General features: G+C 33.4%; 1 protein-coding gene across 1 annotated transcript; it reads right to left on the reverse strand.

Annotated features, from left to right (window-relative positions):
- Window positions 1–3,174: 3,174 nt before the first annotated feature.
- On the reverse strand, window positions 3,175–11,172 carry LOC134272449 (uncharacterized). The gene is made up of 5 exons (XM_062754679.1): window positions 11,095–11,172; window positions 9,422–9,596; window positions 7,460–7,582; window positions 7,284–7,356; window positions 3,175–3,311 (listed from the first exon to the last, which is right to left on the reverse strand). Exons 1-5 carry the CDS (start codon window positions 11,170–11,172, stop codon window positions 3,233–3,235), a joined length of 528 nt encoding a protein of 175 aa, XP_062610663.1. The 3' UTR covers window positions 3,175–3,232.
- Between the last annotated feature and the right edge of the window lie 5,392 nt (window positions 11,173–16,564).

A 16,564-nucleotide genomic window follows, 5' to 3' on the forward strand; every position in this document is an offset into this window, starting at 1 on the left:
ATAAAAACATGCGCTGCCCATAGACTTCAATGTAAAATTCAAAGTGCAATTAAATTGAAAATAATCAAAATTTTGTCATTTCCTTGGTAGAACATCTTAATTTAGTAACATCTTTTAAATGCTATCATGATTAAAAATATCCGATCATTAATTTATTAGGTACAAAATGTCGTCGTTATACATTGAATACCAAAAAATGGACAAAATATTCACAATTCGTAAAACTCTCATTGTAAAACAACTCAATTTAGCACAAGTAAAAATTAAACAGAAATGTGTACAATTGTGGTACAACTGGATTCAAATAAAAGAAATAAAATTTTAAAAAAAGTAATTTCGTTTTTGAGTATTCTAATGTTTGGATCAGCTGCCATAGAAGAGAACATGCGCCATTTACGATCAAGTTTAATAGAAAGTATTATCCCCATGAACAATACAGAATATGTTTCAACCCCTTTCACGGCATATACGCATTTCTACATGCCAGTCTATGAGACAAACGAGTAAAGTGTAAACAAACATTCATAATTTCGTTAATACTGAAAATATCAATAATTCTTGCAGAGTTAGAAGGAGAAATTAATTACGATAAAATAATGTATCGAAAAAGTTTATTTTTTTTATTATTAGTTGTACCAGTTTTTTGCTAGCTTGATTTAAACTACGAGCACTATTTAACTGATTTTGTCGTGATCGAAATCAAGAGGTGGTAACAAGTAAAATGTAAAAATGTTGAAATCTGGATATTAACCCCCCCCCCCCCCCCCCCCCATGAAAATACATAAAATTTGTTTAAACAAATATCATGTGCTGGTAATTTTTTACATTAAAATTCAATTTTCAAAAATATTCAACTAAGCAAAGAAAAAAATTAAAATTAAACTAACTCTTAAATAATATTTTTTAATCATTTTAAAAAAATAAACAATACCTACTTTCAGAATATATTCACATTAGTGTATACAAAAGTTACAAGAAATAACCCACAAAATGCATTGAAATCTTTATATCAATTTCCCTTGAAATGCTTAAAATCCTTGCCATGAAGTGTCGTTATCAAAAGAAGATGGGGGCATTTGGCGAGTGATCTGCAGGAATCATTTGTACGAAACATTTATAGTTTAAATATCCATGATTTGGTTGGCTGAACATAGCTGGTCAGACTTTACAAACACGTCCACAGTTTTTTTTCATTTAGCTTGAAAGACATTGTGAAATTGTAACATTTATGTCCGTTTTTCCTTGAGGGTACTATATCATAGTAATGTTTCACAAAAAATAAACACCTAAAATATGCATAGATGCTTGATACATATACATGTACATTATTGAATAGAAGATTAGAATTGATTTTGCTCGAGAACCAAACTGAACCAAACTTTATCTAATTCAAAATTTTGATATTTCAGTACGTAAAAGGAAACTGACAAAATAAATGGTTGTTTGCATCGAAAAAATTAACGCCCCATGCCAGTCTCGAACCAAAAATTTTCGTATCGAGTGCAATGAACAGGTAGCCCAACTTACTGAGCTATCAACGATACACATATACTAATGATTTTAAAAGGACAAAGAAGCACCACATTCACACATTTGGATTTTTGGGGGATAAGTTCATTTTTCGTGGTCTCTGGGTCTTCTCTCCATTTTTTAAAAAAGTGTATTCGTTTCTTTGAATTAAAATACACACAAATTACGTTTTAAAATCATGGAGAGAAGACCCAGAGATAGAAAATTATTAGAAAAACGTGTTTAAAAATTTACCATTTTGTACCAAATGTCTGATCTGGCCAATTTTCAAGTTATGTTTTAAGCAATCAAAGCTCGATTTAAGGAAAATATTTTCCTTTCCTGTTGCACAGGAACCCGAAAAATAAAAGTTATGTTAAAATTTCATCTGACGTGTCCATAAAATTTTCACTTTTCAATAACGCCCAGATTCCTGCCGAATGCAAATCAAAAGCGCCCTCGTTCTTTGTGGAAAATTTTGTCACACTTAATATCAGTTTGGTTTCTGACTCGGTTAAAATATTTGCATTGCCAGTGAATAACATTTACATCAAAATTTTGTCGCATTTATCACTGAGACAAAAAAGCTAGTGCTAAATATGTAAAGGATTTTTTTTTGAATTACGAGGGTTCTTCAATCTTGGGAAAGTTCGTGGACTTCTGTGATATCTTTCTTTATTTAACGTCATATGTTCTCTAAATTAGAAATATTTTAACAATAAATTCAAATGATTTGTACTAAAATGATTAAAAATATCATGGATTATTTCAGACTTATCCACTTAAAAAAAAAGAAAAACTCAGATCGCTGAGCAGGTCAAAATTTACTAATTTGCAAACAATACACTTAAAAAGTCTGTAGTCATATTCTCTATAAAATGCAGCAAAAAACATATCGGCGCTTCAGAACTGCTAATCTTGTGAAAGTACCGTTTAGTGATAAATGAAATTAAAAAAAATAATTTATACAACTGTCAAGTGATAGATATGGTTTTTGATAAGTGAGTATTAGACTATACTGTTTGAAATGTATGAGGGATAGTAATTTTGAGGAATTCTTGACGCTTTGATTTTGACGTTACATTGCCGTTGAGTGTGCTCTGTGCACGTGGATACAAACCATGTTGGTTTTAAAATAAAGTAAATTGATTTCTATTAAATCGAATGGAATAAAACTTTTCACATCAAAAAACAAAAAGGAATTGTTACATATGATATATTGTGCTCATATTAGATTTCTAGAAAGTAGTATAGCGAAGATTGACATCGTCCACGAACTTTTCGAACAATCCTCGTAGGTAACCCCAAGAGACTCTTCGAAAGCAAGTTTTTTGACTTGCCTAGACAGCCGAGCGGTTTAGCGCGTTGTTCCTGTACTGCTAGGAGAGTTCAACCCCGGGCTGGGGCGGAAGTGGGTATCCATATCAAAGTGAATTTCTTTGTGCTTTCTATATTAATATTTCGTCACTTAGGGCAGTAACGTTAGTTTAAGAGTTGTTGTAAAATGAGATTTATAAATCATAATTTCTTTACAACGTGTATTGATAACAATCTCCTGTTAAAAACTAATGTCCAAATAACTTTATCTCACTTCTATTCTCAATGACCGTGTAGTCTAGTGTACTGCTAGGAGACAGATTCCGAACAAATCTTTAAGAATATGCACCGGAGATTATTTTTATAGACAGGCAGAATTTTTTGTTAAAACCAATGTAGTCTTCTTTCATATCATTAACATTGTAGTTGATATCAGCATCACAATCAACACTCTGTAAGAAGGCGGATCTCTTGCACCATTTATTCTGAAATATAGATAACTTAAATAAGAACTTTCGCAGCAGATGTAAAAGTCTAAAATTTAGACCTACACACCAACAAACTAAAAAGCACCTAAAGTATACTGAAAGGAAACAGAAACGCATAAGAACATAATATGGGGAAAATTTTTGACTATGTGGCCGAAAACTATGAAAATTGGTCAAATGTGTATTTTGGTTACTTTGCACTAAAATTGCTAAAAACTACTCAACCATGAAATCTATTGTGTCACGTAAGGGAAATGATAAAAAGTGAAAAACACGTGCATGCTAATGATGATTAATTTGTGATAAAATTTTGTAGTGCCATACGATGCATTACAGTTATAGACATCGTTTTTGCATATTTGCAGTCAGTATAAATTTCTTGATTTATTTCGTGGTATAATGCAATCGTGCTATGATTGCGGAAGCTACTGTGGGTTAAGTAATTGAATTCAATATTGCATAAGTTAATAAAAAGGCAAAAACATGCTGCTATACAGATTGTTTTTAACTTTTCAACAAAATAAGTTTTTTGGGGGGTTGTCAGATAGTTATCTTAAAACGTTTCCAACCAACCATGACGGTGACGTTAGCGCGTAACAACGTCACAACAAGTTTGGGCTTTTCATCATGCCACCTCGGTTATTGTCAACGCATTTTCACTGAAACTGATATTTATACAGCAGGCAATCATACTCATTTTTTCCACCCTAAATTGACAGAAACTCTCCGCTCTAATTTGGGCCGCGAGCTTGGCCACTTTACGTCGGTTTTACTCTCTAACGCGCACGTATGCGTCGTTTGCGTAATTTTTTTTAGCATGTTACACTGAAAAAATGTAGCTAGTGTTTGTCGAGACATTTTTACAAATATTCACGTGTACCAAACCTGCTGGGTTTTGTACATTCTATTCTAAATCGAACATTCGTGGGATTCGATTGGGCGGGGGGATTTGTTGGCTTTGGAATAAAACAGCTAATCTCAGACTGCCGTCGGAAGGGTTGAATAATAATAATGCTATGAAAAAGATACATGCTCTGGTGAACTGAATGCACAGGAAAATCAAGTTTGTTACTGATGCAAAAGGGAGAATATAAGATTTTTTAGTTTTATTTTGGGGGGGGGGGGCGGCATATTGATATCAATATCTCAGGAATTATCAGTCAAAATCACACAAAATTTTGGTAACTTGTTGATTAAAGATGAGTTAAAATGTATGATAACAATGCTAGAAAACATATTTGAAAGAATTGTTTTAATTTAACTCAAAAGTTTAATGTGTGTTTCTTTATCCTTTCAGTACTATATAACTGTATTTTGAAGATCTAGTCTATTCCATTGTGTTATACAGTTTTTCCTCTCAAGACCAAAATACCATTACATCTTGCCAATTAAATAGTCTGGATTTTCGAATTTGTTGAAAACTGTTTTTGTTTGTTACACAATCGCTTTTAAATCACTTGAATCTAAATATATAACCCAATTAAAAAAGTAATATATAGTAAATCTGGGATTCATTTTAAAAGGACTTAAGATACTCTAAAAAGAAGATGTGGGGAAAAGGCGGGCAAAGTGCCTATTGATCGACAGATAAGAAGTGAAAAAGGTGGTTGAATAAGGCGGAAGAAGTGCCTATAATGCAACAGATAAGAAATGAAAAATTTAGTCTCAATTATATCCAAATTTTATTTGATATTTCATCTTATATTAATGTATACTTTATGTAAAATCTCTACAATTTACAAAAATCTCACCAAGACTGAAAATATTTGCCTACGAAAAAGCATACACGCACTAAAAAGAACAAAATCGATCATTTTCTCATACTTTAACAAAATTTTTCAATATGAGTGGGTCTTCCCTCCATTTTTTTGAAAGATAATCCTTAAAGTTTGCAATAAAATATACATTTTTTGGTTTACAAAAACATGGAGCGAAGACCCACTATACCTTAAAATGACACTTTTATGACAAAACATTCGCATCTTTCCGAAAAATACTTCAAGTCCATTAAGTCAAGGGTCATATCACAAACATGATTTAAATGTCCGAAATATTCATGAGCCATGTAGAATAGTGGTTAGCGTGTTAGTCTCAAAGCAGTATGATACTTCAGATTTTTATTGCTAGGGGTTCGAATCCCACGAATACCATCTTATATTTTTATAAAAGAAAAATTTTTTACGAGTTTCTTTTCTCTCAGAAGTTACTTTTTTCTCATAATTTCATAAATGTTAATAATGAGAAGTTAATTTAAATACCCAATTCACATACTGAATATGATTTCTTAATATCCGACGCTATTGGCATTCTGTCTGCCTTGTTCACCCTTCTTCTTAAATATCAATTACATGTGTATATCCAAATTTTATTTGATATTTCATCTAATATTAAAGTATACTATATGTAAAATCTCTACAATTTACAAAAATCCCACAAAAGCTGAAAATATATGCCTATGGAAAAGCATACATTCACTAAAAAGAACAAAAAAGATCATTTTCTCACACTTTACCAATTTTTTTAAATATGAGTGGGTCTTCGCTCCATTTTTTTTTTGAAAGATAATCCTAAAAGTTTGCAATAAAATATACATTTTTTGGTTTACAAAAACATGGAGCGAAGACCCACTACACCTTAAAAGTACACATTTATGGTAAAACATTTGCATATTTCCGAGAAATACTTCAAGTCCATTAAGTCAAGGGTCATATCACAAACATGATTTAAATACCCACAATCATCATGAGCCATGTAGCATAGTGGTTAGCGCGTTAGTCTCAAAGCAGTATGATTCTTCGGATTTTTATTGCTACGGTTCGAATCCCACAAATCAATTCCAAAATCATTTCAAATGGTCAAAGTTTTTGGTATCCAATGAAAGTTCTTGTCACAAGGATTACGTATGTGAAGTATGAAAGCCCTATAGTCTTTATGGCCGAGATAAAAGTTCTTTTAAGTACGTAAATCTTGAAGGTCAAAGTAGTTGGTACCCAACGAAAGGTCTTGTCATAAAGAATACATATGTAAAGTTTGAAAGTCCTACAATTTACCGTTCAAAAGTTATGGCCAAAGTAAAAAATTGGAATTTTTGTGTTAAAGAGTGTCAAACTTCACGTCGAGGTCAAAAAGTCAAATTTGGTGGTACCCAAAGAAAGGACTTATCACAAGGCGTATAAACGTGATCTAAAATATGAAAGTCATAGTCCACTAAAACAAAAGATATGGGCAAGATTAAAGATTTTGCGGACAAACAGACAGACGGACACGACAAAAACTATATACCCCCAAATCTTCGATAACAGGGGCACACAATTACTAGTATCTTGAAATTATTTAAACTACAAATTTCGGGACGCGTTTGATTGACCCACGTTTGCACTTTCACAAAGTAAAATTTGACAAATTGACACTGGGAAACGTAAATTGTTTTTGTAAACAGGGCACGACCTCTTTTATTTTCACCGGGTGTATTCAAATTCCTAAAATCTGCACACACCACTGAGCACGGACTGACATTAAATCTCACTTTGAGTATCTGAATTATAGTTTAAATATTTTTCATTTTTACAGAACAAAACATCTACTTTTTAAGTATTAAGGATAAAGTTTAATTTATCTTTGTAAAGATTTTTTTTTAAGTTTCGGAATCCAATATATATACATGTATGGTAAATGAATTCATTTTGTTTGAATAAACATGGTAGAAGCATTTTGTACTTGCAGGGACAATAAATGTTTATCAACCCGTGAAAATATTAGTTATATTATGAACGTCTGTGCTACAAAAAGAATAAAACATCTCTTATTACATGCATCAGAGCATGATTTATTTTCTTTCACACAGACAATATTAAATGCATGACTGAGACTTAAAAGATATAAATGCTTTATACAAATATGTTCTATATACTTACATGTCTGTCAACAAAAGAAGTAAACTCCTAAACTGCGACTTATGCAAATATTTACCTTTGTATACGTGGACAGGAAGACTCGGCAACATAGCATTTCTCATCTGGATTTATTTCTAAACATAACGGATCTGTCAAAGTAAAGAGTTTTATTACGCATGATGTTGAAATTTAGAACATGGAGTTTAAACTATTTACCATACAGTTTCCCTTAGCAAATAATGAAAGACTTACATTTAAAGAGTTCATCCGATTGATACACGCTGTTTGGACACCTCTCGAGAAAACTATTTTTACAAGATTTTTCTTGGTCAAATCCAGTTTTGTTCAGGTAAGTATTGTAAACTGCACAAAAATCTGTAAAAATTAATATTAAAATTTGAAATATCATTTCTATGCATGAAAGCAAGTTAATACATGTTAGACAATATTGATTGATTCTTTATTACTAGCAGTGTGTACACAGTCGGCTAAATTGAAATTCTAACATTAACAAATACTGGATCTATTCCATCTTCGATTGTTCAATTTATTCTATATTTTGTTCACTTTGGCAAAAGAAGTTCGACTGATCTCAAAACTTGATATAACGGAACTTTGTTGTCAGGATACATTTTTTCTTAAATCAGGTAAGTAAATAACGATCATCGATCAGCAGTTACCCTCCGTTCACACACCTACGATCAAAGCGTAGCCGAAAACGTGGCCAATCCTGACAAATCGCGGGAGAAACATCGTGGAGTCTTCTTAAGCGTAGTATGTTTGTCGTAGGGTCTTCATGATCGGAGAGCTCCACGCTCTCATCACGCTTATTTTGAACATGCTCAAAATAAGAGTAGCGGAATCGTGGCCAAAAAGAATTGCGTCGTAAAAAGAGCGTAGTAGAAGCGCCGTAATCGTACAAGCAGCGCGGAAGCATCGTGGAGAGATCTTCGTGATCGTAGTAAAGGCGCAGTAAAAGCGTAGGAACTTCTCAAGTACGCTCCTATAACGATCCCACTACGATCTCTCTACGTTCCTGGAGATCCTACGAAGACCTACAATGACTTTAGGCCGATCATACCACGACCAATCAGAGAGCATTTTGCTTTTATAGTGCTAGCTGATATTTGACCAATCATCATCTGTCTACTACATATTAAGGTTGACACTATATAAACTTGACGATCATTTGCAATTGAGACTTCGAACTTTTCACATCTTGTAACAGTTACAATTGAGAATGTCCTATAAACCACATGGTACGTAAAGGCCGTGAAAAATCTGCGGTTGCAAGATATATGCATCATTGTACTAGAAACATCTGCATTTGCAAGATATTTACATACATCATCACCAAAATCGTACTAGAAGCGTAATTAAATCGTTATATGATCGGCACCACCGTGGCGATATCGTCGAACAGTCATGTAGGTCTGCGTAGCGTCGTGGTATAATCTTGCATGCCACGTAGCGGCAGCGTAGCGTAAACACAGTAAACGCGGTCGCTGGTCGGCAGTGGTCTGTGTAACATCGTAGTAGAAGCGTGTTAGCAGCGCATTTGACGAATAGGCTTCGTAGTACGGTCGTAATGAAGACCATAATTTGCCAAAATGCTAGATTTAGACTCCGATCGGCACCGATTCGCCCCGATCCAAAACTTCTCAGATCCTGGCTTGATCGGGATGATCGTCGTAAAGCTCTGTGTGGGGGGGGGGGGGGGGGGGTAGAGAACAAATAAATCATTGGTTGCATGATTATCCATGTTCGCTCCCGCCAAACCCATCCCCAGAAGAAGCCCTAAAAATAACACAATTTTTATACGGCCCTGTGCTCTACCTGTTTTTACTTACCAACGATTTTTTTTTAATTTTGTTTCGAAAGATATATTTCAAATATTTCATTAACAGAATTTCAGAAATCTCAGTGTCAAGTGATGGATATCATCTTTAGATAAGAAAACAAAGAAGGATGTGAAGATAACGAACAATATTAAATCTTAAAGTCCATAAGTCAATATAAAATAGGAGCAGAGCAAACACGGACCTCTGAAACATCAGAGGTGGGATCAGGTGCCATGGAGGAGTGAGCATCCCCTGCTGACCGGTCACATTTGCTGTGTGCTCCAATGACATTTGACAATATCCAAAATAATTGGTAGCTTCTGAAAACAGAAATTAATCGGTTAAATTTGGGGTTAATATTTTATGCACAAACTTGGCTGTATTGACTGAGAGATGAAGCAGTCCTCTAAAATGGCATTCAAATCAATTGTCGGAATACAGTGATAAACACGATTTCCAGTATTGTTGCAGATTATCTTCGATCTTTCCCTCCAAGATGTTTCATTCTTCGGACACTTCGCTCCACCTGTTTTGATCAAGGAATAAATCTACAAAAGAAAGGCGAAAGGAATTTATAGCAATTTATCACATCGTACACATTCTGCAAAACTGTAAAACGTGAAGGATTTGCTTTTTTTAACTTCCTTTATTTCCTTTTAAACAGTGGTAACTCTGTGCATCAATACTATATTTTTCCTCGTAAAAAACTGCACTTTTTGTTGACTGCTCATAAAGTTTCTCGGTGAAAAATAGTAGTCATATTGGTCTTAGTTCTACAATAAATAGATTCATTAAAGTCATTTTTTAAAAGTGTCCCCCCTTTCTTTGTCTAAAAATTAAAAACAAAACTTTTCCCTGGTTAATAACAAGGATTGTATAACTTTAAGTAATTAAATGACACGAAACCGGTAGATGTAATTCGTTTGAAATGGCGGAAATACTTTATTTAATTGACTTTTGCTATATGATGATTAAATCATTGCACTTATTTAAGTTTTTTTGTGGTCTAATACTGTAACTAAAGACGCTATTAAGTAAACGGGTAAAATAGTTACTGTAAATATCATTACGTTAAGTCGAAGATCTTTTGTTTTAGATTCGTAAAATTTCTTAAATGCTTCTAAATGTAATGAACCGTATGTCAGGGAAAAAGTACACCCTCCGAAGTGAAATTAATGAACCCCATATCTAATGTCCTTAACGAATAAAGCGCGCCCTAAGAGATATAGGCAGGCAACTTCAAGGAACCCTTCGAAAGATACTATTGCTACAGAATATTTCCTTTCAGATCTTTAGTATCTTTCTGCCATATTTTCGTACGCAGAAAATAACAACATATTGTCTGAATTTTCAATATGTTGATATTTTTGGATAATTGAAAGATTGCCAGAAAGAAACTAAATCCCCCAAACACAAAACAGAAATAGTATTCAACCATTCTTATTGTGTTTTATTTAGTGCATTTTTAGATGCAACATAGTCATTGTTTTACAAATATTTAGAAGAAAAATGTTTCAGGGTTTTAAATTTTTTTTTTGTAAATGCATAGCAGCGTTGTATAAGCTCATGTATGTTATAGATAAGTAAAAAATTATACAATACAAATGAAAAAATTATACAATACAAATCAAAAAAACTACTAGTATACAAAACAAATGCAAAAAATCGAATATTGCAATTTGTCACGCCATAATAATGATGAAACTATGATGTCGAGATAACAAACAGTATTCGAGCTCAAATGTCCATTAAACATTACAAAATAGGAGCAGAGCAAACCTCCAAAACATCAGAGGTGGGATCAGGTGCCAAGGAATAGTGAGCATCCCTGCTGACCGATCACACCCGCCGTTTGCTCCTTTTCGTAATTGGGAAATAAAAGTAAAACATCAAAATTACAGTGAAAAGCAGAAAGAATTGGACTAAGATCAATACAAAGAAAACTCAAGTTATGTCATTAAACACCAAACAACCGGCAAGAATACAGGTTGATGGAAACGACCTGAGCAACACAACAACATTTACCTATCTAAGCAGCATAGTAACATCAGATGGGGGTGTAGACAAGGATTTAAAGGCCAGGCTAAGCAAAGCTAGGGGTTCCTTCATCAGCCTCAAGAACATCTCGAAAACAAATGACAGAAGTAGAGGGACAAAAATAAGAATATATAACAGCTATGTACTGTCTGTCCTACTCTACAGGGCAGAATGTTGAAGAATGACAGAAGGAGACATATGCAAACTTCCCAGTTTCCACAATGGATGCCTCAGAAAGATCATGAGGATTTTCTGGCCAAACAAAATTACAAATGTGGAACTCCATGAGAAGGCTAACACAGACAACATGAGAACTTTGTTGACTAAAAGGAGATGGCGATGGATAGGGCATGTGTTGAGGAAGCCAGCCAACAACATGACAAAAGTAGCCCTTAGATGGACACCGAAAGGAAAGAGGAAACCTGGTAGGCCAAAGAAACCTGGCAAAGGACTGTTGAAAAAGAAATGATGGACCACAAACTAACGTGGGGAGATCTGAAGAGCAATGCTAAAGATAGTGAGAAATGGAGAAACTATGATGCCGAGATAACGAATAATACTCGAACTCAATGGTCCATAAAACATTACAAAGTAGGAGCAGAGCAAACATGAATTTCCAAAACATCAGAGGTGGGATCAGGTGCCAAGGAATAGTGAGCATCCCCTGCTGACCGATCACATCCGCCGTTTGCTCCCTTTCATAATGGGGACATAACAAAAAAAAAAAATCCGTGGACAACTTGGTGTTGAAGTAATTGTCCAACAATCAATATGACTTAAAACTGACTCGTAAAAAGGCATACGTCATTTTCGATATATAATTATCTACGAAACATCAACACTAGAGTACACTCTAAGTATTCGTGACTTTTTTCTTGCTTTAATATATAAAAAACCTTGCAAATTCCAGGGGTGGTTCTGAACCCCCCCCCCCTCTAAGACCGCGCATGCGTGTGTATAAAGAATGAAAAAAAAGTTTTTAAAAAATCGTTATATATAAACGAAGAAGGGTTGTATTTAAGTAAAAAATAAAAATTACAACAGCCAAATCATTGCTAAACAAGTACTGTACTGTAAACCAACTATTAATCGCGTCATCTTTTATTCGCGGTCAGTCAGTTTTAAATCAATCCGCGACGATTGATTTTCGCGACTGAGGATCATTTTCTATACCAATATAAAGCAACCTAACTGGTTCACGGCGATAAATATTCACGAATTAAAGTGGTTCGCGAAACTTGCGAATATTTTTTGCACGCGAATGAAAGTTGGTTTACAGTAGTGTTCAGTGTCATAGCGAAAGTGGTGAGCTCTACTAATGACATGTACGTACGGAGGAAATTCGAGTTGAAATCTACAACCTTATGATATCAATACCTCATTTTGGATATTTGACATCTACATAATAAGTGATGCTGTAATGAAATCGAAAATAAACTGTGGGTGTAATGAGCCTCCTTAAAACCTAAGATAATAAGTAGGGCTGGGTATTGGCCTGAGAATTCGTATTGCGATATATTGCGATATTTTTAAATGTATTGCGATATGTATTGCAATATTTTCAATGTAATAAAAATGGCATTTTCTTACTATATTTACTTTAATTTACATACAGAATGTACACAACTATGATAAGTAACCAACACGGAAAAAAATCTTGTTGATTTCATTTAAGTTATGCTCTGAAATTTTACCACAAAACAACTTCTGACTTACTGTTTGGCTTAATAACAAACTTTTATAAGTCCATTTTTTTATTTAATGACAAAATTCCTTAATCTATGTATATTGCCAATATATCGATATTACAAAATCGTATTGCCATACGATATTTTTTGTCATTGTATTGCAATATATTGAAATATCGATATTATTGCCCAGCCCTAATAATAAGCACCAGATTTACCTGGTCTGTATTTCCCCACAATCAAGTTAGTGAAAGGAAGGAAAGGACAAGATAGGGTAACAGCCGAATCTGGCCCCTTATTTGATATAAAAATCAGAACACTGGTAAAATTGTGATAGTTTGTAGTTAAGAAGTTAAAATGATGCTAACTTTAAGAAAAGTACTACCTTTGATTCAAAGCTTACATGTAAGCCACTACAGGATGCAGAAATAGGACATTTTCCCGAATTTTCTCAATTCTGGTGGAATTGCATCATATTTGGGATACATTTCTCTTCGGAAAACAAAGAGCACAAGCTTGCCTATCTGAGATTTTTACACATATACTGCATCTGATATCAGTGTATAAAACATATAAATTCGGTAGATAGGCAAGCGTGTGCTCTATGTTTTCCGAAAGAAAATGTGCTGTAAAATTAATGAAAATTTGCATAAAAATGAGAAATTTCGAAAATTGACCTATTTCCTGACCTCACTGTGACCCCTGTATATTCTTAATCTTTAAACTAACACTCATTTTGTGGCAGGGGTGAAAACAGGTTTTCATGGATAAACTGTTGGATCATTCTGAAAGACACCCAAAATCGGGGGCCAAATACTGGTCTTATCCTATCTTGTCCTTTGTTTTGAACATATTTTATTGACAAGCAAAAGGATAAGAAACAAGTTTTAACAACTAACTAGTTCTTCTTTTTAAAAACACGTAGTAATTGTCATGCAAAATTATATCAAAAACGTTTACAAATAAAGGTCAATAATATATCTAGCTAAATCTACAAGATTCATTGCAGCCCGGAGGACCGGACTGCTCTATACATATAAGTTTAAGTGTTGTTGTATGAGGATTGAGGTGGGAGAAGTTATTCAGAATTAAAGGTTTTCTAAAAATTGAAAAGATTGTTAATCAGAATGTTTTTCGCTTTATAAATTACGAGATACATAATATATTTACTTCAGTAAGTGAATCTGAAAAAATATGTATGTTTTTCATATTTAATATATAAAGTTGCTTATCATTTACTTTCGAAAAAACGACAGGTCCCTTTTTTTTTAGAACATCGAATTTTACTTCTCGCATAAAAACTTACTCTGCACAGTTCGTGTTTTATATTCTATGATTGAAAATTAATACATCTTTGAATATAGGTGATGCATGTGTCTAACTTCAATTTATATTTTATGCAGCCAACATTTACTTAAGAAATTGATCAAGTTTAAAATGGTATCGTTTTTGTTTGATTTTTATCCGACTATAAGTTTTCAAAATATTCGCGACTATCGTCTCTATCAATATTAGACGCATGCTTTTTCACACATATCGAAGCGATTGGATGATCAAGACTTATTTCCATTGTCTACTTTATATATTTCCCGGGCGACAATTGATGGTTACGTCAATGTTTTCTTGTTTATAAATTTATGAAGAGCGGCAAAAATGCCAATGTTTAATTAAAATTCGACTGTTGTTGATTTGAAGAACAGTCAGGTCCCGGGCTTCGATAATATTTTAAATGAGCACATAACAAGTTTGTCATTATTTTTGCCAATTTATGAAAATCTTTTCAATCTTATTTTTAAACCTGGTATTGTACCAGAAAACTGGTTAATTAGAATTCTGAAATCAATAAAAAAAATAAGGGTGATCCAACGCATCCTGAAAATTACCGCCCGATTACACTTTTAAGCTGTCTAGGTAAACTTTTTTTTCTAGAATCTTAGGTAGCCGTGTAGAGAATTATGCAGAAGTCACGCTCATTAAAGAAAGTCAGACTGGATTTAAAAAAGATTACTCTACTTTAGACAATATCCTTTTATTACAATTTTATCTCAAAAAGTAATTAACAGCAAAAGAAAATTGTTCTGTACGTTTATAAACTTTAAACAAGCGTTTGATACAGTCTGGCGAGAAAGACTTTGGTGCAAACTTTTCAGAAGTAAGGTAGATGGTAAATGTTTTACTTTTATTAAAAATATGCTTATAGTTGAATTAAATCTAAAATACAGATGATGGTTTGTCATCTGATTTTTTTAATTGTAATATACCTTTCTTATTCTCAATATATATTTATGACTTGGAAGATTTTTTTGTCAGAAAAGAATATTGTCGGTATGTCTGGCATTATCAATGGTATAGAGGATGAGTTGTTTTTGTATATGAAATTGTTTATCTTAGTTTATGCCAATGATAACTGTAATTCTTGCGGAAATTGCTGAAGATCTTCAGAGAGCATTAAGTAATTATTTTTTTTACAAATATTGTGAAGAATGAAAATTATGTTACGCTCCCTCGTGTCATTATGATTAAGCCCATCGGGTATCTGCACATAACCAACAGTATTATATGGAGTAACTGCTAAGAACTTCGAATGTCAGTTGGATTTGTTTAATAAAATAGTTTTACCAGTATTGCTATATGTCTGTGAAATATGGGATAATGAAATATCGATATTATTAAACGAGTACATTGATGTTATTTAAAACTAGGGATGTCAACGAGTACCCGGTTAACCGGGTACTCGATCGAACGTCCGAGTATCGAATACTAAAATCGGTACTCGGTTACTCGGATGTATATTTTAAATATTTCTGAGCTTATATATTTATTAATGCATTAAAACATCGATTTTAAAACGTAAAATGTTCTTTGCATTTGTACATACAGTAATTAAGGTTTCCTAAATGACCGTTATCGCCCGTGGCAGTGTTTATACAGTAATTACCGGGACCAAACACCTGATGTGCTTACCTGGCTTTTCTCACCTTCGACTGTCTTCTACCCTTATGTTTAGTTTGCTATAATTATTTGTTTTCATTGAACATCGTTTAAGGTCCACTGTATTTAAATAAATTAAATAATTTTGTCAATTCTCCAAAAAGCCGTAAATTCTCGGGAAAGAGACAGACGATATTGCACGTGCGATTGTTGATATGCGTTGATTACATGCCAATTAATGCAAATGGTTGAAAGCAAATGCTTTAAAAATGTTATGTCCATCGTTGCTCCAAACTAAAACATACCGTATCGTAATTCTATGAAGTCTCGGATCAAAAAGTGTACGAAGATTGTATAAATCCTCTCTGTTATAGGATTACTTGATCAAGTTTATACCGTACATGTAGCTCTGACAACTTATCACTTGGACGTCAAAGGCATCAAAGACTTACATATACAATTACGGAACAGAACTGATTATTTTGAAACAAAAACACTGTGAACAATTTATGATTTTATTTCTCGTATTTATCTGATAAAAAAATTGAACTTAAAAAAAATTTCGTCGGGTACAAAGTGGTCATAATTGTTACAACGCATTTGCAGGTAACCTCCCATCGGTTTTATTTCTACAAGAGTTTACCATGTTTTACAGTTATCAATTAACTTGTTCCTATTTATTTACACTTTACCGAGTACCCGGGTACTCGATCGGAAAAACGTCCGAGTAACCGAGTAATAAAAATTGACCGATTTGACATCCCTATTTAAAACATAATTTGAATTTGAAAAGTAGCACGCTATATGAATTAAGGAGAAACTGGACGGTTTCCATTACACATGAATATTTACTCAAGAAT

Source organism: Saccostrea cucullata, unplaced genomic scaffold (genome assembly GCF_032062105.1).
Source record: "Saccostrea cucullata isolate Sc308-1 unplaced genomic scaffold, CSIRO_AGI_Scuc_v1 ctg714, whole genome shotgun sequence".
In the NCBI taxonomy this organism is placed as follows: domain Eukaryota; kingdom Metazoa; phylum Mollusca; class Bivalvia; order Ostreida; family Ostreidae; genus Saccostrea; species Saccostrea cuccullata.